A 23640-nucleotide genomic window follows, 5' to 3' on the forward strand; every position below is an offset into this window, starting at 1 on the left:
TAAAAGTATCATAAATGAGAACACCCACTGGATCAACCCTCCACTTCTTCCTCGTACCTCCACAAGGCCAACCCGCTCTACCCTCCAAGGGACTCTCCACACTCCTTCAATTAAGTCCACCAAACTCATTTCCACAACAAACAGAGCATTCTCTCTTGCAGGTCCCTCCCTCTGGAACTCTATGCCTCCTGATTTACGCACTGAAACCTCCACACCCAAATTAAAAAAAAAACTTAAAACCTGGCTATTCCTACAAGCCTTTCCGTCTATCTCTACCCCACCTCTTTGACTATCTGTTAAACATTTGCTGTTTATTTACTGAATAACTGCTAACAATTGCCAATGTCTGTCCTGCAAGATCCAATTTGTCCTTTTGGGAATCTGTTGTATACTTTTGAACCCTGCTTACACATGATCCTGTCATTCTCCCACAACCTTGGTGCGAGAGACATCTCCGTGGGTGTCTCCCACATAATCTGTTCCCTATGACCACCCCTGTCAACCTCTCCTTACCTCTTTACCCTCCTCCCTCTCCCTCCCCCCCTCCTGCCTTATCCCTCTATCCCTCCTATCCTGTTACCCCCTCTAATCCTTTTTACCTCTCCTTACCTCTTTACCCTCTTCCCTCTCCTTCCCCCCCTCCTGCCTTATCCCTTTATCCCTCTTATTCTGCTACCCCCTCTAATCCTTTTTACCACAACCTTGTACATAGTATTTTATATTATTTGCTATAACTAATATCCCGTTTATTCTGTACCTTCGTTATTTATTTATATATATTCCAATATTTAACTCCCTTTGTTCTTATGTAAAAATTGTTAATTGTTCCCTGTAAAGGCCATGCTTAAATGATAGTTACGCTATCATAGTTTTAAGTTATTTGTAAACCGATACGATGTGCAAACAGTTGTCGGTATATAAAAGCTTCAAATAAATAAATAAATAAATAAATATTAAGCCAGCTTTGCATATATGTATGTTGAAGGAAAGCACAGTAGAGCCTAGAGAAAGAAGCTTGTTGTTTTATTTTAACAAATCATTGGTTTAAAAGGCTAGGAAACCTAAGTTCACATTGATTGGATGGAAATGCATTTCAGGCAACTTGTATGTTGCGTGTGACTTCTCTTTTGTGAAGTTTGTTTCAATAAACTCCAGAGCACTATATGAAGCTACTGCCTGGGTGTAATACCTTCTTTTAAGTTATGGCAAAAGGGTGCCATACCTGGAAGTTGATTCTTACTTTTAGTATGGAATGAGTACAGATCTGTCTCAATCGCTTAGCTTTATGAGGGCCTTCCCATATAAGTAACTTTAACCAATAGCCTCCTTGCCTAAAGGTTAAACTGTCAGCATTACTCGCAGGAGAAACTTCAGTGTGGACTCTGCTACAAAGGAATCTGCTGCAGCAGTCCTTGAGAATAAGCTTCTAAGCCTGAAGTCACCCCAAAGGACCTGCCACTAGGGGCGTCACACGCACCACAATAGAAATTCCAGGTGAGAAAGGGAATAAAATAGTAGTGGGGTTGGTATTTCCATACAACTGGCCACAATGAACTAACAGATAAGGAAATGCTAAAATAAATTAGAGAAGCTAACAAATCAGCAGCAAAGCAATAATGAGTGATTTCAATTACTGCGGTACTGACTGGGTGAATGTTACATCAGTATGTTCTAGAAAAGTAAAGTTTCAAGATGAAATAAATGACTCCATCATGGAGCAGCTAGTGCAAGAACCACAAGAGAGGAAACTATTTAGAACTTGGCCTTAATGCAACATAAGATTTGATGTCAGAGGTGCCACCTGGCAACAGTAATCACAACATTATCAAATTTGACTTAACTGGAGAGCACACAAAAAAGAAATCTACTGTGACAGAATTTAACTTTCAAAAAGGTGACTATGATAAAATGAGGAAAATAGGAAAAAACTGAAAGGAACAACTACAAAGGTTAAGAGTTTAGCTCAGGTATGATGTTATTTACAAATAGCATCTTAGAAGCCCAGACCAGATGTATTCCACACATTAGAAAAGTAAGAAGGAAGTCTAAACTACCAGCATGGTTAAAAGGTGAGGTGAGAAAGGCTATAATATCTAACAGAACATCTTTTAAGAAATGGAAAAAGTATTTCAATGAAGAAAACAGGAAACAGCATAAGTATTGGCAAGTTAGGTGCTAAGCACTGATAAGGAAGGGAAAGAGAGAATTTGAAAAGAAGCTTGCCGTGGAAGCAAAGACTCATAATAAAAACGTTTTCAGGTACATTTAAGGCAGTTGGACCATTAGATTATCAAAGGGTAAAGGGGGCACTTAAAGATGACAAAGCCATAGCAGAGAGACTAAATAAATTATTTGCTTCAGTATTCACTGAAGAAGATGTAAGAGATATGCCCATAGGTAGAGCGGAGTACAAGGCACACACATTTAGATAATTAGCAAAAGAGTAATGTGTGGCAAATAATTGTACTGGGCAATAACAATTCAAAAAAACTTCAAACATTTGAAGTGTTTTTTAATTCATCAACGTCGTGGTATTACAGTCACTGCCACGATTAGAGCTGCATATTGATTTTTCAAGTAATCAGCTGACAACTGTCTGCTTTCTTAAGTCTCAAATTCTGAAAACTCTGGTCCCCCTGACGCAGCCTGGGGTCTTCCCATTATAAACATTGATCTATTGTGGTAATGAACACCTGTGCACAATTGTTGTGTGCACAAACAGAATAAAAAACCGTTTTGTCTGTGAAACTGTTATTGCCCAGTATAATTATTTGCCACACATTACTCTGTTGCTAGAGTTATGCCCATGCCAGAAATGATATTCAAAAGTGATGATTCAAAAGAACTGAAACAAATCTCAGTGAAGTTTGAGGATGTACTAGGCCAAATTGACAAACTACAGAGTAGCAAATCACTTGGACCAGATGATATATAACCCAGAATGCCGAAACAGAGAAATGAAATTGCTATTGGAAATTTGTAAACTATCAGTAATATCAACTAAGGTACCTAAAGATTGAAGGGTTGCCAATGTAAAGCCAATTGTTAAAAAGGGATTAAGGGCTGATCCAGGAAACTACAGACCAGTGAGTCTGACACCTGTGCCAGGCAAAATGGTAGAAACTATCATGAAGAAGAAAATTGCTGAACATATAGTTAAGTACTGTTTAGTGGGAAAGCTATTTGCATCTGATGCAAAGAGCTCCTGTCTCTCAGAGAATGAGTCCGATCTCTGGAGGCTAGAGTGTTAGACGTGGAGGGAGACAGAGAGATATAGATGAGGCCTTCAGGGATATGGTAGCAAAGTCCCAACTCCAATCTGGCAGCCCTGGTCCTGCCTTGGAGGAAGGTCTAACGATCAGAGAGCATCAACGTAGTGCAGCAGGAAATGATCTTGTAGCAAGGATCTGCTCTCCAGCTGGTGCATTGTCCTCTCACACTGAGGATGTTTCTCCCAGGGCAACTGCGCAGGAGGGAAGATTTAGGTCAGCCATCATAGTTGGTGATTCGATTATTAGGAATGTAGACAGCTGGGTGGCTGAAGGGCATGAGGATCGCATGGATCATGCCTAACTGGTTGGAAAAGATGTAATAGATGCCAGATGTCCAGATGTGTTTACAATTTTATTGAAGAATGATTATATAAAAGTAGCCCGACTCCGGCCGAGTTTCGCCACGGTGTGGCTGCCTCAGGGGCTGTATATATGTTCAGTGTTCAAACATGGTCAACTGTTGGTTTCAAGGTTTGACATCTGCAGGAGTATCTTTAGGTATGTGTAATTTCTTGTATGGTTACTAATTCAACTTGTGATGAATTAAAATCTTTATACGATGCTTGTCTGTATGAGAATATTTTTAAAAGTAGCCTATTCCAGTGAACTGAGACTTACTCATGCTTAAGTAATGGCTGGTAAAGACTACTTTCATCGATGATATATTGATTTTCTTATTTTCATCAAAAAAATCATAACCGCATGCTTTACTGCTGAAGAGAATCGTGCGTGGTCATGGTATGAACAAAGAGAATGTCTTAATGTTGTAATTCATCATAACAAGTTGAATTAGTAACCATACAAGAAATTACACACACCTAAAGATACTCCTGCAGATGTCAAACTTTGAAACCAACAGTTGACCATGTTTGAACACTGAACACGTATACAGCCCCTGAGGCAGCCACACCATGGCAAAACTCGGCCAGAGTCTGGCTACTTTTATATAATCATTCTTCAATAAAACTGTAAACACATCTGGACATCTGGCATCTATTACATCTTTTCCAACCTGACAGCTTTTATAGATTGCCTTCCTTTCTGTTTTTTGGGTTCATGCCTACCTGGTACAAAGGTAGCGGCCCTCATGTGTCACCTAGATAGGATTTTAGCAATGCTGGAGAGGAGCCGGCTGTCATGGTACAAGTGAGCACAAACGACATAGGAAAGTGTGGGAGAGAGGTTCTAGAAGAAAATTTAGGCCCTTAGGTAGAAAGCTGAAATCCAGAACCTCCAGGGTAGCATTCTCTGAAATACTCCCTGTTCCACGCGCAGGTCCACAGAGGCAGGCAGAGCTCTGGAGTCTTAATGCATGGATAAGACAATGGTGCAAGGAAGAGGAATTCAGTTTTGTAAGGAAGTGGAGAACCTTTTGGGGAAGGGGGAGTCTTTTCTGAAGGGATGGGCTCCACTTGAATCAGTGTGGAACCAGGCTGCTGGAGCTAATTTTTAAAAAAGAGATAGAGCAGCTTTTAAACTAGAACAAAGGGGAAAGCTGACAGTCGCTCAGCAGCACATGGTTCGGAGGGAGGTATCTTCAAAGGATTCTAATGAAGCACTAGAGTTAGGGCATCCCAACAGAGAGGTTTCATTAATAAGAAAAGAAGTCCAAGTGCCTACAATTAAAAACTCACCTGAGTTAAAAGATTCCAATTTATCCCTGTCAACTGAAAAGCAGAATGTAAATACAAACAAAAAAACAGACATTGAAATGTTTGCATGCTAATGCCAGAAGTCTAAGTAGTAAGACAGGAGAATTACAGTATATAGTAGTGAAAGATTTTAGACTTAATTGACATCTCAGAGACATGATGGAAAGAGGATAACCAGTGGGATAGTGCTATACTGGGGTATAAATTATATCACGATGACAGAAATGAACATCTTGGTGGCAGGGTGGAGCTTTATGTCCGGGATGGCATAGAGTACAACAGGATAAAGATCCTGCATGAGACTAAATGCACAATCGAATCTTTATGGGTAGAAATCTCTTGTGTGTTGGGGAAGAATATAGTGATAGGAGTATACTATTGTCCACCTGGCCAAAATGGTGAGACCCATAGTGAAATGGTAAGAGAAATTAAGAAAGATAACCGAACTGGTAGTGCAGTAATATTGGGAGATTTCCATTACCAAATATATAGAATATCTCTTTGTATTTAAACCCACGATTTATATGAACATAAATTAAAGACGTGGAATCATATGTTTTTAAGCTCACAAATGCTGTGTCTTCTACTCAGTTGCCTTCAGCAGCATTTGGCAATTTGAAGAGCATCGGATTAAAGGATTCGGCTAGAGTCCCATCCCTGAGATATATGGGGAGTGCTGGACCAGGAGAGTCAGCTGAATCACGTCTCTGAAGCAGCGGACCGCGAAACGCCGCGTCGGACCACAGACTCCGATCTTCATTTAAGGGAAGTCATATCTCCTATATTTTAATTATAAAGTTAAAAAACTAAAAAATACAAATACTGGACTTTTTGGACCGATGATTAAAAAAGTTTTAACTTGCAAGCACAGTGGGTGGTATGATGGTCCCTAATTCAATATAGATATCTTTATGTTGAGTTATTGGATGAAGATATTGTTTTGAGTAAAATATTACAGGAGAGACACAGCATTTGTGAGCTTAAAAACATATGACACCACGTCTTTAATTTAGATTTCCATTACCCCAATATTGACTGGGTATGTGAAACATCAGGGCATGCTAGAGAGATAAAGTTCCTGGATGGAATAAATGACAGTTTTATGGAGCAATTGGTTCAGGAACCGACGAGAGAAGGAGCAATTTTAGATCTAATTCTCAGTGGAGCACAGGACTTGGTGAGAGAGGTAACGGTAGTGGGGCCGCTTGGCAATAGTGATCATAATATGATCAAATTTGAATTAATGACTGGAAGTAAGTAAATCCATGGCTTTAGAGCTAAACTTTCAAAAGGAAAACTTTGATAAAATGAGAAAAACAGTTAGAAAAAAAGTGAAAGGTGCAGCTACAAAGGTAAAAATTGTGCAACACGCATGAACATTATAAAAAATACCATCCTAGAAGCACACTCCAGATGTATTCCACACATTAAGATAGGTGAAAGGAAGGCAAAACAATTACTGGCATGGTTAAAACGTGAGGTGAAAGAGGCTATTTTAGCCAAAAGATCTTCATTCAAAAATTGGAATAAGGGTCCACAGAAGAAAATAGGATAAAGCATAAGCGTTGGCAAGTGAAATGTAAGATATCGATAAGACAGGCTAAGAGAGAATTCGAAAAGAAGTTGGCCATAGTGGCAAAAACTCACAATAAAATTTTTTTTAAATATATCCAAAGCAGAAAGCCTGCAAGGGAGTCGGTTGGACCGTTGGATGATCAAGGAGTTAAAAGGGCACTTAGAGAAGATAAGGCCATCACAGAAAGATTAAATGATTTCTTTGCTTCAGTGTTTACTGAAGAGGATGTTAGGTAGATACCCGATCCGGAAAAGGTTTTCATGGGTGATGATTCAGATGAACTGAACCAAATCACGGTGAACCTGGAAGATGTAGTAGGCCTGATTGACAAACTGAAGACTAGTAAATCACCTGGAACAGATGATATACACCCCAGGTTGAAAGAACTAAAAAATGAAATTTCAGACCTATTTCAATTAATTTGTAACACACCTTTAAAAATCATCTGATGTACCTGAAGATTGGAATGTGGCCAATGTAAGCCCTATGTTTAAAAAGGGATCCAGCGGTAATCCGGGAAACTATAGACCGGTGAGCCTGATTTCAATGCCAGAAAAAATCGTGGAAACTGTTAAAAGAATAAAATCACAAAACATTTAAATAGACATGGTTTGATGGGATACAGCCAACATGGATTTACCCAAAGGAAGTCTTGGCTCACAAATTTCCTACATTTCTTTGAAGGGGTGAATAAACATGTGGACAAAAGTGAACCGGTAGATGTGGGATATTTGGCTTTTTAGAAGGTGTTTGACAAAGTCCCACATGAGAGGCTTGTAGGAAGCTAAAAAGCCATGAGATAGGAGGCGATGTCCTTTTGTGGACTGCAAGCTGGTTAAAAGACAGGAAATAGAGAGTAGGATTAAATGGTCAGTTTTCACAGGGGAAAAATGTAAACAGTTGAGTGCCTTAGGAATCTGTACTTGGACCGGTGCTTTTTAATATAGTTATAAATATAGAAACATATATAAACATAGAAGTGACGGCAGAAGAAGACCAAACGGCCCATCCAGTCTGCCCAGCAAGCTTTCACACCTATTTGTTTTCATAATCTGTTACTCTGACCGCTGAGGTCAGGGCCCTTATTGGTAACTTTTTGGTTCCAATTCCCTTCCACCCCCACCATTGATGCAGACAGCAGTGCTGGAGCTGCATCTAAGTGAAGTATCTAGCTAATTGGTTTGGGGTAGTAACCGCCGTAATAAGCAAGCTACTCCCGTTTGTTTACCCTGCATGTGCAATTCAGCCATTGTTGGTTGTCTGAATAAAAATCTTCTTTACTTAATTCCCTCTGTTGCTGAAGCAGTGAGCTGCGCTGGATACTTATTCCAAGTCAAGTATCATGCTTAATTGATTCGGGGTAGTAGCTACCGTAACAAGTTGATCTGGAAAGGGTAAGGTGATCAAATTTGCTACGCATGACACAAAATTATGCAGCGTAATTAAATCTCAAGAGCATTGTGATGAATTGCATGAGGACCTTGCGAGACTGGAAGATTGGGCTTCAAAATGGCAGATGAAATTTAACGTGGACAAGTGCAAAGTGATGCATACAGAGAAAAATAACCCTTGCTAAAATTATACAATGTTAGGTATTACCACCCAGGAAAGAGATCTAGGCATCATAGTGGTAATCAATTGAAATTGTTGGCTCAGTGTGCTGTGGCGATCAAAAAAGCAATCAGTATGTTAGGGATTATTAAGAAGGGAATGGAAAATAAAACGGAGGATGTCATAATGCCTCAGTATTGCTCCATGATGAGACCATACCATGAATATTGTGTGCAATTCTGGTCATGCATCTCAAAAAGGATATAGCTGCAATGGAGAAAGTGCAGAGAAGGGTGACGAAAATGATAAGGGGCATGGAATGGCTGCCTTATGAGGAAAGGCTAAAGAAGTTAGGGTTGTTCAGTTTGGAGAACAGATGACTGAGGGGGGATATGATACAAGTCTACAAAATCATGAAAGGACTTGAACAAGTTAATGTAAATCGGTTATTTACTCTCTCAGATAATAGAAGGACCAGGGGCACTCCATGAAGTTAACAAGTAGCTCATTTAAACCAAATCTATGAAAAAATATTTTTACTCACCGCATAGTTAAGCTCTGGAATTCATTGCCAGAGGATGTGCTTACAGCAGTTAGTGTAACTGGGTTTAAAAAAAGGTTTGGATATGTTCCTAGAGGAAAAATCCATAAAGTGCTATTTCAGTAATTAATAAGCAATAGTAGCTTGTGATTATTTATTTATTTATTTATTTATTTATTTATTTAGCAGTTTTTTATACCGACCTTCATAGTAGATAACCATATCGGATCGGTTTACATTTTAACAAAGGGTAAAACTGAGGTAACAATTCTGGTAAATAATAGATAACAAAGGAAAAGGAATAAGTCAAAGTTACAATCAACAAGGTATGGAAAACTTGGAGGCTTAAAGACAAGCTGGAAGGAAGATAGAGGCAGGTAGAATAAATATAACATGATACGAATAATTTAACGGGTTAGAGCATATGCTTTAACCAGGAAATGCCAGTGTCCATTGTTCAGGAGGAAGTGTGTCAAAGTCCTTGTAAGAAGTGAGGCTCAAACTAGTGATTATCCGGTGGATCTGGGAAGGCTTGGTGAAAGAGCCACATCTTTAGTCTTTTTCTGAAGGTTAAGAGGCAGGGTTCCAATCTGAGATTTGCTGGGATATTGTTCCAGATAGCTGGGCCTGCAATTGAAAAAGCTCTGTCTTTGGTCGTAGAGAGGCGAGTGGCTTTAGTAGGGGGAAATTTCAGAGTGCCTTTGTGGATATCTCTCGTTGGTCTGTTAGAGGAGTGGAGTTATTATCTAATTTTTGGGTACTTGCCAGGTACTTGTGACTTGGATTGGCACTGTTGGAAACAGGATACTGGGCCTGATGGACCCTTGGTCTGACCCAGTATGAAATTTTATGTTCAACATGAATGTAGCCAAGGGAAATCTTGCTTCACAAATTTGCTACTTTTTTTGAGGGCGTAAACAAACATGTAGATAAAGGTGAGTCAGTTGATATAGTGTATTTGTATGTCCAGAAAGCATTTGACAAAGTCTCTCATTAGATACTTCTTAGGAAATTAAAAAGTCATGGGATAAGGGGCAGTGTCTTTTTGTGGACTGCCAACTGGTTAAAAGAAAGAAAACAGAAAATAGCGCTAAATGATACATTTTCCCAATGTAAAAAGGTTAATAGGGGAGTACCCCAGGGATCTGTTCTGGGACCACTACTTTTTAATATATTTATAAATAACTTGGAAATGGAAAGAAGTGAAACAGGACGTTTCAAAACTAGGAGTCTGGGCATACAAACAGAAAATGAAATTTAATGTGAACAAGGGAAGAGTAACCCAAATTATAACTACATAATGCAAGGTTCCACATTAGGAATCACCATTCAGGAAAAGGAGCCAGGTGTCATAGTTGAAAATACGTTGAAATCTTCTGCTCAGTGTGAAGCAGCAGCCAAGAAAGCAAATAGAATGCTAGGGATTATTAGGAAAGGAATAGAGAACAAAATGGAGAGTATCATAATGCCTCTATATGGCTGCATGGTGCACCTCATCTTGCATACTGTGTGCAGTGCAGGTCACCACATCACAAAAAAGATACAGCAGAATTAGAAAGGAGCAGAAAAGGAAGACCAAATGATAAAGGGGATGGAACAATTCTCCTATGAAGAAAGGCTAAAGAGGTTAGGACTCCAGCTTGGAAAAGAGATGGCTGAGGGGAGATATGATGGAGGTTTATAAAATGAGTGGAATGGAACAATTAAATGTTAATCAGTTGTTTAATCTTTCAAAAAGTACAAAGACCAGGGGACACACAATGAAGTTACTAGGTAATACATTTAAAACTAAAAAGAGAAAATATGTGTTTACTCAACGCATAATTAAGCTCTGGAATTTGTTGCTAAAGGATGTGGTAAAAGCTATTAGGGTAGTAGTGTTTAAAAAAGGTTTGGACAAGTTCCTGGAGGAAAAATCCATTAACTATTATTAAGGTAGAGTTGCAGAAATCCACTGCTTATTCTTGGGATAAGCAGCTTGAAATCTATCTACTCCTTGGGATCCTGCCAGGTATTTGTGACCTGGCTTAGCCACTGTTGGAAACAGGATACTGGGCTTGATGGATCTTTGGTCTGACCCAGTATGGAAAATCTTATTTTCTTATGTTCTTAGTGTTTGGAGTTTACACTCTGCTTGTGGATATAACCACAACCAGGAAAACTACTTTCCAGGTGAGGTACTTAATAATCCAAGCACTGTAAAGGAGGCTGCATTAAATAGATGAGAACGACATTGAAATACCATGGCACAGGTGATTAACAAATTGGAGGTTTAAGCTGCATCAGGCCTTTCATGAATCTAGAAACCAAAGGATGGGTTGATATGGGCTTGTTATCAACTAGGATATGTTACGCCATAATAGCACTGAGATGAATACGTACTGATGGCATTGTGAGGCTAGCTTGAGACAAATGATGGAGGTAAGCCAGTAGATTTCAGGCTTCACAGGTGAATGGGTCCAGTTTATGAGTCGAACACCATATGGAATATCTTTTCCATTTAAAGGAGTAGTTAAAGACTTCCTAGCAGAGAGGATAATATCTTCCATCAGCTTAGGAAGAGCCCAACTGACTTAGATGGTAACTTTCAAACTAGAGTATGAGCACCCAGATATGTGGTCATTTTATAACTTGTGCACATATAAGCATTCATATTATAAAATATCCTGACTGCATGCATATGTGTGCCCAATCTAAGAGGTAGATTTTAAAAACATTGCTCATGCAAAAATGGCCACATGCAAGTAATGTGAGTAATGCGAATTTTAAGGATCTCCATGCGTGCAACAAGAATAAGGGGATGGAAAAGGATCAGGGCATGGGTATTCTGGGACGGGGCTAAGACATGTGTTTGACTCTGAATTTTAAAAAAGCTGACCATGGCGTGTATCCATGTGTTATCTGTATAACTTTGCTGCAGGTCCTGATAAAAGCAAGTCTAGAGATCTCGAGTTTTAGGGCTTATAGAATAGCGTGAAGGTTCGTGGTCAAGTGGGGGTTTACAGGAAGAAAAAACATAGGGGTCTTGAAGACCTCAATATCAACTGGAGAAACCAGTGAATTAATTGGAAAAACTGGTTTTTCCCTTGGGCGAGCATATTTTAAAATCCGCCTGGATATGCACGTAAAAGCCACTAAAGCCCTAGTGGAAATATGCGGCACATTTACTTGAGCCACCTCTTAAGATTGCTCGCACATATACACGGCAGGGGGATTTTGAATGATACGCATGTACATGCGTGCACATATAAAATCACAGCATATCTCTGCTCGTGCGTTGATATGCACGTTTATGGGTGTACGCACATTCCTTTTAAAATTAGCTAGTAAATGTTTGAAGGTTTGCAGGGCATTTTTTTTTTAAAGTCCTTAGCTTGAGAATGCTGATCTGTAGATGATGCTCCTCAGGGGACCAAGGGCCCTGAGATTTGAAGGAACCAGTGTGAGTGACCCAGCCTATGTTGGACACATCTATATTTAATATCCATTGTAGAGAACTGTTAGTTTCATCTACCAGGAGATTTCTTGCTGCATCTCTGGTGTGACCCAAAGAGACGTGGTCAGAGGTCGCAATAGTTGGTTTCACTGAGACAGGAGACCAACTGAAAGCAGCACATATGTAAGCAAATGAATGACACCAGATGGATTGCTGCCACTATGTGACCCATTAGCATCAAGATTTTGAGTATAGTAGAAGAAACTAAGGAACGAAGGTTCTTGACCAGTCGAGACAGGGAATTTGATCTGTCTGTGGGAGAAATGATCTCTCATGAACTGAATTGAATATGGTTCCTCTAGAACAAAACATGCTGTGTCGGGACCAGAATCGATTTCTCAAAGTTGATCAGAAAACCCACTGTCTGAAGGGTCTCTATTGTCGATATCAGGGCTTGCTCCACGCCATTCCTCGAGGGAGATGCGATGAGCCAGTCATCCAGATATGAGAAGAAGCAAATGCTTAATCATCTCACATGGGCTGCCATCAGTGCAAGGCATTTGTAAAGACTTGAGGGGTAGCCGAAATATCAACGGGAAGTATACTGTACTTGTAGTTTCTGGATTTCACTTGAAAACATAGGTAGAGCCAAAAGAAGGGGTGTATAGTAATGTGAGCAAAGGTATTCTTAAAATCCAGGGAGCACATCCAATCTCCTCTCCAGATGAACGGTAATATCATGTTCAGTGAGTTCATTTTGAACTTTTCCTATTTATTTATTTTATTTAAATACTTTTGATATACCGATACTCAAGACTAGTGTCTTATCGTACCGGTTTACATTGAAACAAGGGGTAACCGATTAACTAGGAAGATAAAGTTACAATGAACAGGGGATTTACAGGGTGGGAGAGTAGAGAGCAAAAGCATACGATTAACATAATAAATTGTAACATAGTTAAGTGTAACATAACACAGTTTAACATAAGAACGAATGTAGCAAGCTTAGATCATAACTTAATCTTTAGGTCTATAAAATTGCAGGTACGAAAGAAGGAGGAGGAAGGGGCGGAAGCTTAGACAATAGTTTAATCTTAAGGTCTATAAAATTGCAGGTACGAAAGAAGGAGGAGGAAGGGGCGGATCTGTGAAAAAGGAGTGCATAGATGTGCTGTTTGTAGGGTGTCCATTAAGAGAAGGCTTGTGTGAACAGCCATGTTTTAAGTTTCTTTTTGAATGAAATCGGGCATTGTTCTTGTCGAAGTTCCGGGGGAAGAAGATTCCAGTGATACGGACCGGCAGTGGACAATGTTCGTTTCTGTATGGAAGTGTGACTAGTGGATTTCTTAGGGGGGGCTTGGAGCGTTCCTATGTAAGCAGATCTGATCGGTCTTGTGGAAACGTGAAGTTCGAGAGGTATTTTGAGTTGTAGAGTAGATCGGTGATATATGTTTTTATGGATGATGATGAACATTATTCTGTGGGTGATAGGTAGCCAATGTAGGTTTTTTAGGATTGGTGTGATGTGGTCCTTGCGCCGAGAGTTAGTAAGGATCCTTGCTGCGGCATTTTGGAGCATCTGTAGTGTTTTCGTTGAGGCAGCTGGAAGGCCAAGGAGGAGCGCGTTACAGTAGTCTATCTTTGAGAACAGTATGGCTTGTAGTACTGACCTGTAGTCTTGAAAGTGAAGGAGAGGTTTTATTTGTTTCAGGACGTGAAGCTTGTGGAAGCATTCCTTGGTGATGGTGTTAATTAATTTTTTGAGGTTCATTCTGGTGTCAAGCATAGCTCCTAGATCTCTCACGTGGTTTACAAATGGTGAGGGATGGAGAGTGAGGGGGTTGTTGTCCTTAGGGGAGATGAATAGAAGTTCTGTTTTTGAGGTGTTAAGAACTAGATTGAGACTTGAGAGTAGACTATTGATGGAGCTGAGGCAGTTATTCCAGAAGTGTAGGGAGCTAGAGGTGGGATCCGTGACAGGGATTAAGATCTGTATATCGTCAGCATATACAAAGTGAGTTACAATTTCTTGGTAGAGAAATTCGTTCAGATCCCTTAAGTCCAGAATTGGCTGAAGTCCCCCCGACTTCTTGGGGACTAGGAAGTACTGAGAGTAAAATCCTCGGTTGTGGTGAGCCAAAGGAACTTCCCGAATTGCCTGTTGCTCCAGTAAGTATTGGACCTCTTGGCAAAGCTGTGGAAGGTGTGATGAAGATGTTGAGTAGATGGGAGTCCGGAAAAATATAAGCGGTAGCCATTGTGGACAATCCTCTGGGCTCATTGGTCATTGATGATTTGGTGCCAAGATTGAATAAAGGACTAAATTCTGCCTTGACTTCTTCCCCCTACCTTGAAGAAGTATGGGGGAGGGAAGTGTTGTGATCAAAAACTGTCCTATGGAGGAGCCTTCTGATGGCATCATTCTTTCTGATGAGTATGAACAGGGAGTGGATGGTGTTGTGCAAAGGCAGCAACTTATATGGATGGTAAACACAAAAAGAACATCTTGAGTAATAGGGAACTAACTCCATATACAAGGAAATATAGCTCCAAACTTTAATCATAGGTCTCCTTTATTTTTAGAAAACAATATTTTTGCAATTAAAACTATATTGATCAAATAGCACTTATGCAAACTCCGCTGAAGTATCCGACTCAAATAAATCTCCTTTTAGAACTAGATACCATCTGAATAGTTAAAGTTTGGCATGTGTTCATTATGGGGCGGATTTTCATACTCCGCGAATAGGCCTACTTTTGTTTGCGCTCCAGGCGCAAACAAAAGTACGCTGGATTTTAGTAGATACGCACGGAGCCGCACGTATCTGCTAAAAACCTGGATCGGCGCGCGCAAGGCTATCGATTTTGTATAGCCGGCGTGCACCGAGCCGCGCAGCCTACCCCCGTTCCCTCCGAGGCCGCTCCGAAATCGGAGCGGCCTCGGAGGGAACTTCCTTTTGCCCTCCCCTCACCTACCTAACCCACCCACCCGGCCCTGTCTAAGCCCCCACCTTACCTTTGTCGGGGGATTTACGCCTCCCGGAGGGAGGCGTAAATCCCCGCGCGCCAGCGGGCCTCTTGCGCGCCGGGCCGCGACCTGGGGGCGGGTACGGAGGGCGCGGCCACGCCCCCGGACCGCCCCGGGCCGTAGCCACGCCCCGTACCCGCCCCCAAAACGCTGCCGACACGCCCTGAAAACACCGCGACGACCGGGACTGCCCCCGACACGCCCCCCTCGGAGAACCCCGGGACTTACGCGAGTCCCGGGGCTCTGCGCGCGCCGGTAGGCCTATGTAAAATAGGCGCACCGGCGCGCAGGGCCCTGCTCGCGTAAATCCGGGCGGATTTACGCGAGCAGGGCTCTTAAAATCCGCCCCTATATATGGAGTGAGTTATAAGCCTTTGTGGACTAAGAACTATGCTCCTTAACAAGATTTGCTCCTTATTATGAAAGTCTCTTAAGAAAAATAATACAAGGTATATTGATCTTTTGTTGAACTTGGTACTCCAAATTGATTTTTGCTTAATAATAATGGGGAGAAAGGCTTGCCAGAATCAGACTGGATAACCTTTGGATTTAGACATGGACATATTGCACCATTTAGAAGTAATGTTGAGTAATTCTAGTCATGAGCATGGTTCCTTGGAATATGTTGTTCCTGAAGTCATCTAGCAAGCAATGATCCTTGCCAGATGAGGAATTGGAATGAAGTAAGTTTCTTGAGAGCCGACTCCAGCATGACTGACTGATGGAGGAGCACAACCACACCGTACCCAGAAGATTTCTTCATGCAGTACTTCAAGTTCAACTTTAGTGCCACCATGATTCTAGAACTGGGAGTCTCCCACATGCTCATCTGGACAGCATCTAAATCATGAGCAGGCTAGCTGTTGGTTCCAATGGGAGGTCAAGTATTTTGAGTAAGCTCTGTTCTCAGATTGGAGTTTTCACGAACTTCAACATTCAGTGCTGAGCCCATTTTTTCCCCACAAACTTTGAGTAAATGAGGTCTTTCCAGCAGTAAGGTATGATCTAGCAGAGCTGGTGGAAGATCAGACAGAATTCTGTTAGAACTCCCTGGGGACGCCTCTGGTGAAGGAGCACGTGACTATGAGTGAGAGGATGGTAAGGCACGTAGATAACACAGTTTGTCTGGTGATGACAAAGATGGGGATGGTAGGTTTGAATTTGATGATCCCACCACCTCAGAAGATGAGAGGGTCAGCATAGGTGGAGCATCGGGCAATACTTGTTGTAGTAGCAGAGATGGGACTTGCTTCGATGACACTAGTGGATAAACCAGTAATGTTTGGAAAGGTAGTGCTGGTTTTGCAAGGGAAGAGGCAAAGAAGCCGTGGATGATATGCATGATCTGCTCCATTGCCTGCTGTGATCTTTGCGATGGTGTTGGCAGAGAAACATCTTCTTCCTACACTAGCAGGGGATCTCACGCCATGATAGGTTGCAGGTTTGACATAAGAGGAAGGATTGAACCAATCAGATCTGGCGTTTCCAATTGCAACCCCCAAGACTGAAATAGTAAGGATTTGGTTACTGGAGGCAGCCTACAAAGAGTAATCAGCCACGGAATCTCCGGTGTGAGTATAGAGGTGCCTGGTGACTGCAGCACCCGAGATATCATGAGCATAGCATTCAGTTGGCATGAAATGCAGGACCAGCAGCTTTATAGTGGATTGAGAGGATAAAGTACACTGGAATGAGGATACATAACTGGATAAAGCGCAGGGTAATTTTTAGACAGTCCTTCAATCTGAATAAATCAGGCAAGTAATAGCTTTTGAAAATTGCTGTTATTACAGTGTCTTTAGACAATGAAAAATAGAGGTTTCCCAATAACAACAATAATACACCTTAAAATTTAAAAGTGTTTTCATACATGTTGCTCCAGTAACTTTCAAATCTGTGTGTGATAGTCACAGTTCTACTCATGGCTTCTTTAACACGGGATTTTTTTTTCTTTGCTAACCAAATTCAAAAGCAGTGAACACATTTCTAGGCTTTGACTCTTATTACTGTGTACAACATCCCCATATTAGGTACTATTCAATAAAGTCACTTATCTCAATATCACATGCAATAAAGTTCAGTGAAGGCACTTATCTCAATGTTATTTATTTATTTTTATTTATTTAGATTTTGTTTTTCGCCACTTCAAAGCGGATTACATTCAGGTGTTCCTGACGTAGCTGCATTTTGGTAGTGATATGGTACTTGCTTCAGGGGATCAATGAATTTCCATCTACCCTTGCTTAAGGTAAACTGGTATGTTGCATTTTCATCTTGACCACATAGGACTCTGACACAAACTCAGAAACTGACACCTCTAAATAGCTGTATATCATCACATGGTTTCCTCTCAACTGAAAGTAAGTTTGGTCTCAACCTTTTCATTGGGAGAAATGTCAGATGATCCTGCTATAAGACTGCTATTTGTGCACATTTAAGAAAGGACACCAATGAAAACTATAAATATTTTGGGAAAATGTTGGCTATTTCTGCACTTGTGAATTTTATCTGCAATGAAAAATAAAAACAATGATCCTGTGTTAAAGGAGCCATAATTATTATAACAATGCCCATCACATAAAGATTTGAAATTGAACAATGTGCATAAATTTTATCTGCACAGAAGGTGGACATTTTTCAAAGAGCTTATTTCCGAGGATAAAGCACTGTTATACCCATGGAAATGGCTCTAAAAATTATTTGATTGCTATTAACTAACTAATGAGTCAATATACTAAAAGTAAGCTATATTAATTTTTAAATCAGAATAATTTGTCCCATTAACAAGTACCACACATTACTAGAAAGTCATGATTTGAAACTGAAGGATAAATAATATCACCAATAAAGGAGAAGAGTGGTGACACAAGAATAACAAGATGTGTAAAAATGCAACATTGATAACTATAATATTTAATAAATGGTGACATAAAACCAAACCTAAAAATATGTACATAAACCATAAAATCGTAAAAGAATGCTAAAAATCTGACTTGGGAATGTTTCGGCAAGTTATGCCTGCATTAGCGGTTTAACCCTATGAACATTAAAATACATTCAGGAAAACATCAGTCAATAGAAATATTAAAATATTTAAGACAATAAATAAATCTTAGAAAAATGTCCTTTGAACTTGTAGAGACAGGAAGCCTAAACAATTTTGTAACATATGCTATATACAGTTAGTTTATCTTTCCTCTATTTTTTGTGTTTATTGCATTTTAAATATTTCATTTACGTGGTCGGAGGAAAATATTCCTGTGGCATCCTGAGTGGACAGATGATCACTGGTATATGTTCATAAAATCCCTGGTTCATCACGGAAGACTATTCACCACTTATCTAGAGATATTCCACTTTCTTATTTTTTGACTTTCCATCTCTACCTTGTTATACATATAGTACTAAACATATGTGAAGCAGTTCAAAGGTCATTTTCATCAGATTTATTTGTCTTATATTTTCATATTTATATTGACTGATCTTTTCCTTTATGGCCATGAAAGGTTTTTAGAGCTTCTTTATTATATTTTGGTTTATATACATATTTTTATGTTTGGTTTTATTTCACCATTTATTAATATATATATACCACTCCCACCGTTACCTTAACAATCCCTACTCCCTTCTTTTTTGCTCCTTGCCATTGCCCCACTGCAATTCTTCCCCGTTCTCTATCATCTTGGATTAATTCTCTTCCCTGTGCACCCATTATGCAAACCTCCATCATCCCAACCAACAAACTCCATGCCCGGTTGCTCCCTATCCCCCCCTGTACAGGCCCACTGGAAAGACACAGAAATCTGCTACCCATCATGATCACTCCTATCACACATTTAATTGGTTTCACCACTTTCACGATCCTCCTACTTAATACCCAATCCATCTCCAAAAAAACTCCAATAATCCACGACATCCTCACAGATGACAAACCTGATCTTCTTGCCATCACTGAAACATGGTTAAAGGAATCAGACACAGCCATTATCAACCAACTACCCTGCCAGTCATACGACATTTTTTCTATTCCCAGACCAAAAAAAAAGGAGGTGGCCTCTTACTAGCAGCCAAAAAATCCTTTTAAATCTCACAGAAACTCATTCAGTCACCGCACAAACTAGAAATCAGCCTCTTTACCGCCCCCAACCTGCAACTTTGCCTTGCCTATGCTCCTCCAGGGCTCCTCAAAAAGAACCCTTCTATCATTATTGAGTACATTTCTAAACACATAAACATTCACCTTCCAGCAGTTATCCTTGGTGACTTCAACATCCATGTTGATGCTACACCAAACACCTCCTCCTGCAAGGCCATTTTATCTGCCTTAGATGCTCTAGGCTTCAAGCAACTAATTTCCAACCTCACACATAGAGCAGGCCACACCTTGGACCTCGTATTCACCAATTCTCTCACTCAATCCAACTCACCCACTTGCACCCCTATTCCCTGGTCGGATCACTTCTGCATCGATATCTCCTGCTCCATAAACAGCTCCCTCACCCCCACACAACCCAAAAAATCTATCCAATTCAGACACAACTGCAACCAAGAAGACCTAGTAACAGCCCTCACATTAGAGCTCAACAAACTCGACCTCACTGATGCAGAAACTGCCCTTGAGTTATGGCATCACATTACTAACTCTGTTGCTGAAGTGCTCTGCCCCGTACAATTGCGCTTGATTGACCCTTCTAAAAGTAAAAAGCAACCCTGGTATACTACTGAGCTTAGAGCCATGAAATGTACCCTCAGAAAACTTGAGAGAAAATGGCGCAAAAACCCCATCTCGGCTTCCCTCACTACTTTCAAACACCACCTGCATACATACAGAACAGCCATTGACAAAGCAAAAAGAGATTTCTACACACATAGAATCCACCACCTACAGTTTAATCCTTGAGCCCTTTCTGAATTAGTTAACAGCTTAACTAAATACAGTACTACCTGTTCACAAGTTACCGATGAACAGAAAAAATGTGACAAACTAGCCATATTCTTTAACACAAAAATTAGCAACATCATGTCGCGTTTCCCTTCCACCCAAGCATCACCTGCCTGCCTTGTTGACAGCATTCCTGCAAGGCTCCCCACTCTTGACACCATTTCCTCAGCGGAAATTGAATCCATTGTTAAAAAAATGAGACCATGCACACACCCCTCGGACACTATCCCTACTAAAACCCTCCTCACTATCCCTAACATCATCGCCAAGCCCATCTCTAACATCATCAATAGATCCATTGCACTTGGTATTGTTCCTGATAATCTTAAACATGCCATTGTTAAACCCATCTTAAAAAAACCAACTCTTGATCCTGCAGACCTCTCCAACTTTCACCCCATCTCAAACTCACCTTTCATCGCTAAAATCCTTGAAAAGGCAGTTAACCGGCAACTAACTGATTACCTAGACGAACACAACATTCTCTCACAATCGCAATTTGGTTTTCGATGACACCACAGCAATGAGACTCTACTAACTTCTCTTTCCTATTACATCCTCAAAAGTCTTGACATATTCTGATCCTCCTGGATATCTCTGCTGCATTTGACACTGTCAATCATAAAATACTCGCACAACGCCTCTCAGATATTGGCATTTCAGGTCCAGCCTTGCAATGGTTCCAATCCTACTTACAAGTCAGGCAATACAGTGTACAAATAGGCAACTGCACCTCCAAAACTATCCCCCTACCACAAGGTGTACCACAAGGCTCCTCCCTGTCCTCCACTCTGTTTAACATCTACCTCCTCCTGCTCTGCAACCTTTTATCCAATCTAGGCCTCCCACACTTTATTTACGCCGATGATGTGCAAATTCTTATTCCTGTAAAAGACACACTTCAAAAAGCTACCGAGACCTGGAATTCCACTCTTTCGGTGTTTAACACACTATTAACAAGCAACTTTCTAGCACTCAACTCTGCCAAGAGATACTTCACATCACCCCTCCCCTGCACCCAGGCTACAATCCCCTTCCCCCTTTGGTTTCCAACGAACATGTACGCAGTCTTGGCATCACCATTGATAACCATCTTTCCTTCAATAAATACATTAACAACACACTCAAAGCCTGTTACTTCAAACTGCACACCCTAAAAAAAATCAAACCCCTACTTCACCTCAATGACTTTCGCACTATCCTACAAGCATTCATTCTATCCAAAATTGACTACTGTAATGCCCTTCTCCTAGGTTTAGCCAAAAGCACACTCCAACCACTCCAATTACTCCAAAATGCTGCTGCACGCATCCTCACAAACACACACAAAAACGATCACATCACCCCGGTGTTAAAACACCTTCATTGGTTACCTGTCGCAGAGAGAATAACGTACAAAACCCTCACTCTAATCCATAAAGCACTACACAACCAAGACATGCACTGGTTATCTGAGCACCTTTCCTTTCACAGCTCAAACAGACCCATAAGACAGCAACACAGAGCAACACTTCCCATCCCTTCCCCTAAGCAGTATAAACTCGGTTCCACTAGAGCCCGGGCATTTTCCTTGGCGGGAACCGTCCTCTGGAACAAGCTTCCCTGTTTACACAAGTTTACTCATAACTACTTTCCTCCTAATACTGCGTTACTATAACTTATATTTTTGAATTCTAAGTTATTTTAACTTTTATGACATCCTTTCTTATATGACACTCTTAACTTCTGACTTATATGACAGTCATATTCTTAACCTATGACATTCTTTTATTTAATCAATTTGTATTTAATCATTGCTTGATCCCTTACTTTTTGTATATTGTTCAGTTCTAATTCTGCAATACACCCTAGTTGACTTGCCCCTTATATGTTATTCTCTCCCTAACTTGTTCAATGTTATACGGATTGTTCATTGTTCTCTGTAAAGCTCGTTGGCTGCATTTTTTTGTTCATTTTATTTATTTATTTATTATTTTTATATACCGACATTCACACCGGTTTACATTCAGGTACTGTAGGTATTTTTCTATCCCCAGAGGGCTTACAATCTAAGTTTTGTACCTGAGGCAATGGAAGGTAAAGTGACTTGCCCAAGGTCACAAGGAGTGACAGCAGGACTTGAACCCTGGTCTCCTGGTTCATAGTCCACTGCTCTAACCACTAGGCTATTCCTCCTCCCATCCCATCGGTTCATTGTGAACCGATGAGATGTTCCCAACGTTCATCGGTATATAAAAGCTTCTAATAAATAAATACATAAAAATATATTAATTTTTATTGAACGTGTTTGTAAGTTTACACATTATTATTCTGGTACCATGACGTTTCTCCAACAAAAACAGAAAATATTACAACTAAAAAAATGTGTTTAAGCTCACAAGTCTGATCCAAATGAGAACTTTGTTTATAATCAAGGTAGAACATTGCGCTCTGCACAAAGAGGCTTCTTGGGTGTTCCCTCTGTAAAGCAGGTGAGACTGGTGGACATGAGGGAGCGAGCATTCTCAGTTGCGGCACAGATGTTATTGAACACTTTGCCCAGGAATTTAGTCTGATGGACTGTCTTAAAACTTTCTTTTTCAAACTGGCCTTCTCCTTATAGCCTGCTCTCCAATTACCAAAGGACAGTTGTAGTTGCTCAGGTTTTATTATTGATTTTTATTTAATGTCCTTTCTGTCTATGTTATATTGTTTGGATTATTGTTTTGTATGATGCTCAGGGCCTTGGTTTAAATGAACTATAAATAAATAAATAAATAGATATATGGGAAACTCTGCTGTACAGCAGTACATGGCAAAATTCTAATGAGCAGTAAGAATCAATGGGATTCTGTGGGCACTAGTAAATGTCTGCTGGTAATTTTATTCAACCAGTAGACCAAGCCTGCAATGGCCAGAGGCCAGCCCACAGGAATCCATCTTGTACAAGTCATCAGCACTGTACTCCTATCAAGAAAGACAATATGGAATGTACTTACGTGATGTTTTTGACGCAAGAAGCGTGACGTTGCAACCAGCTAAGAGATGGAATCCTAAGACATTGGCCTGATCATCATTAGACTGGTCAGCAAATTCTGCAAGACAATCATAAGAAATGTAAGTGCTAGTATTTTGATAATAGCACTTGAAAATATAGTTTATTGTATGTAATATGTAAGTTTAATGTTGGCACTTTTTATTTGTGCATGTTCATTTATAGTCCACCTAGTACAATTGAGCTAGAATATAGCTGGAATAAAAGAATTTTAAATAGTTTATCTATAATCCAAGTGAATATTTAAATCCATATTTTAAATTATGAACAATTATCCACTACCATTTTCAACTAGAACTGATATAAAAATATTTTTTCTTTAAAAAAAAAAAAAAAGGTTAAAGGAGTTCCTAATCCTAATTAAATTTTAAGTATTAAATCTGGTATCCATTCAGCATAAAAATATACATGTCATACTATCAGGCAGAAATTTCAACTAGTTGAAATGTTGAATGTTACTTGTTCTTCACATAGAGACAGGCATTCAAATTCTAGAATGTATAATAATCTTTTTTTTTTTCTCAAGTGCCAAAATTTAGACTATTTTTGAACTATTTAAACAAATGTCATATTCCAACCTTTAAATTTGAATTCTATTCTGAGTTCAT

The 23640-nt window shown here is 40.0% G+C and overlaps 1 protein-coding gene across 2 annotated transcripts in view; it reads right to left on the reverse strand.

Annotated features, from left to right (window-relative positions):
* Positions 1–23640, reverse strand: part of BBS9 (Bardet-Biedl syndrome 9) — a 1052120-nt gene that overhangs the window by 510650 nt on the left and 517830 nt on the right. For both annotated transcript variants that reach the window (XM_029589776.1, XM_029589777.1), the window contains one exon: positions 22977–23072. In XM_029589776.1, the coding sequence (XP_029445636.1) occupies positions 22977–23072 (96 nt within the window). The remainder of the gene's footprint in view (positions 1–22976; positions 23073–23640) is intronic.

The sequence above is a fragment of the Rhinatrema bivittatum genome, chromosome 2, assembly GCF_901001135.1.
Source record: "Rhinatrema bivittatum chromosome 2, aRhiBiv1.1, whole genome shotgun sequence".
In the NCBI taxonomy this organism is placed as follows: Eukaryota; Metazoa; Chordata; class Amphibia; order Gymnophiona; family Rhinatrematidae; genus Rhinatrema; species Rhinatrema bivittatum.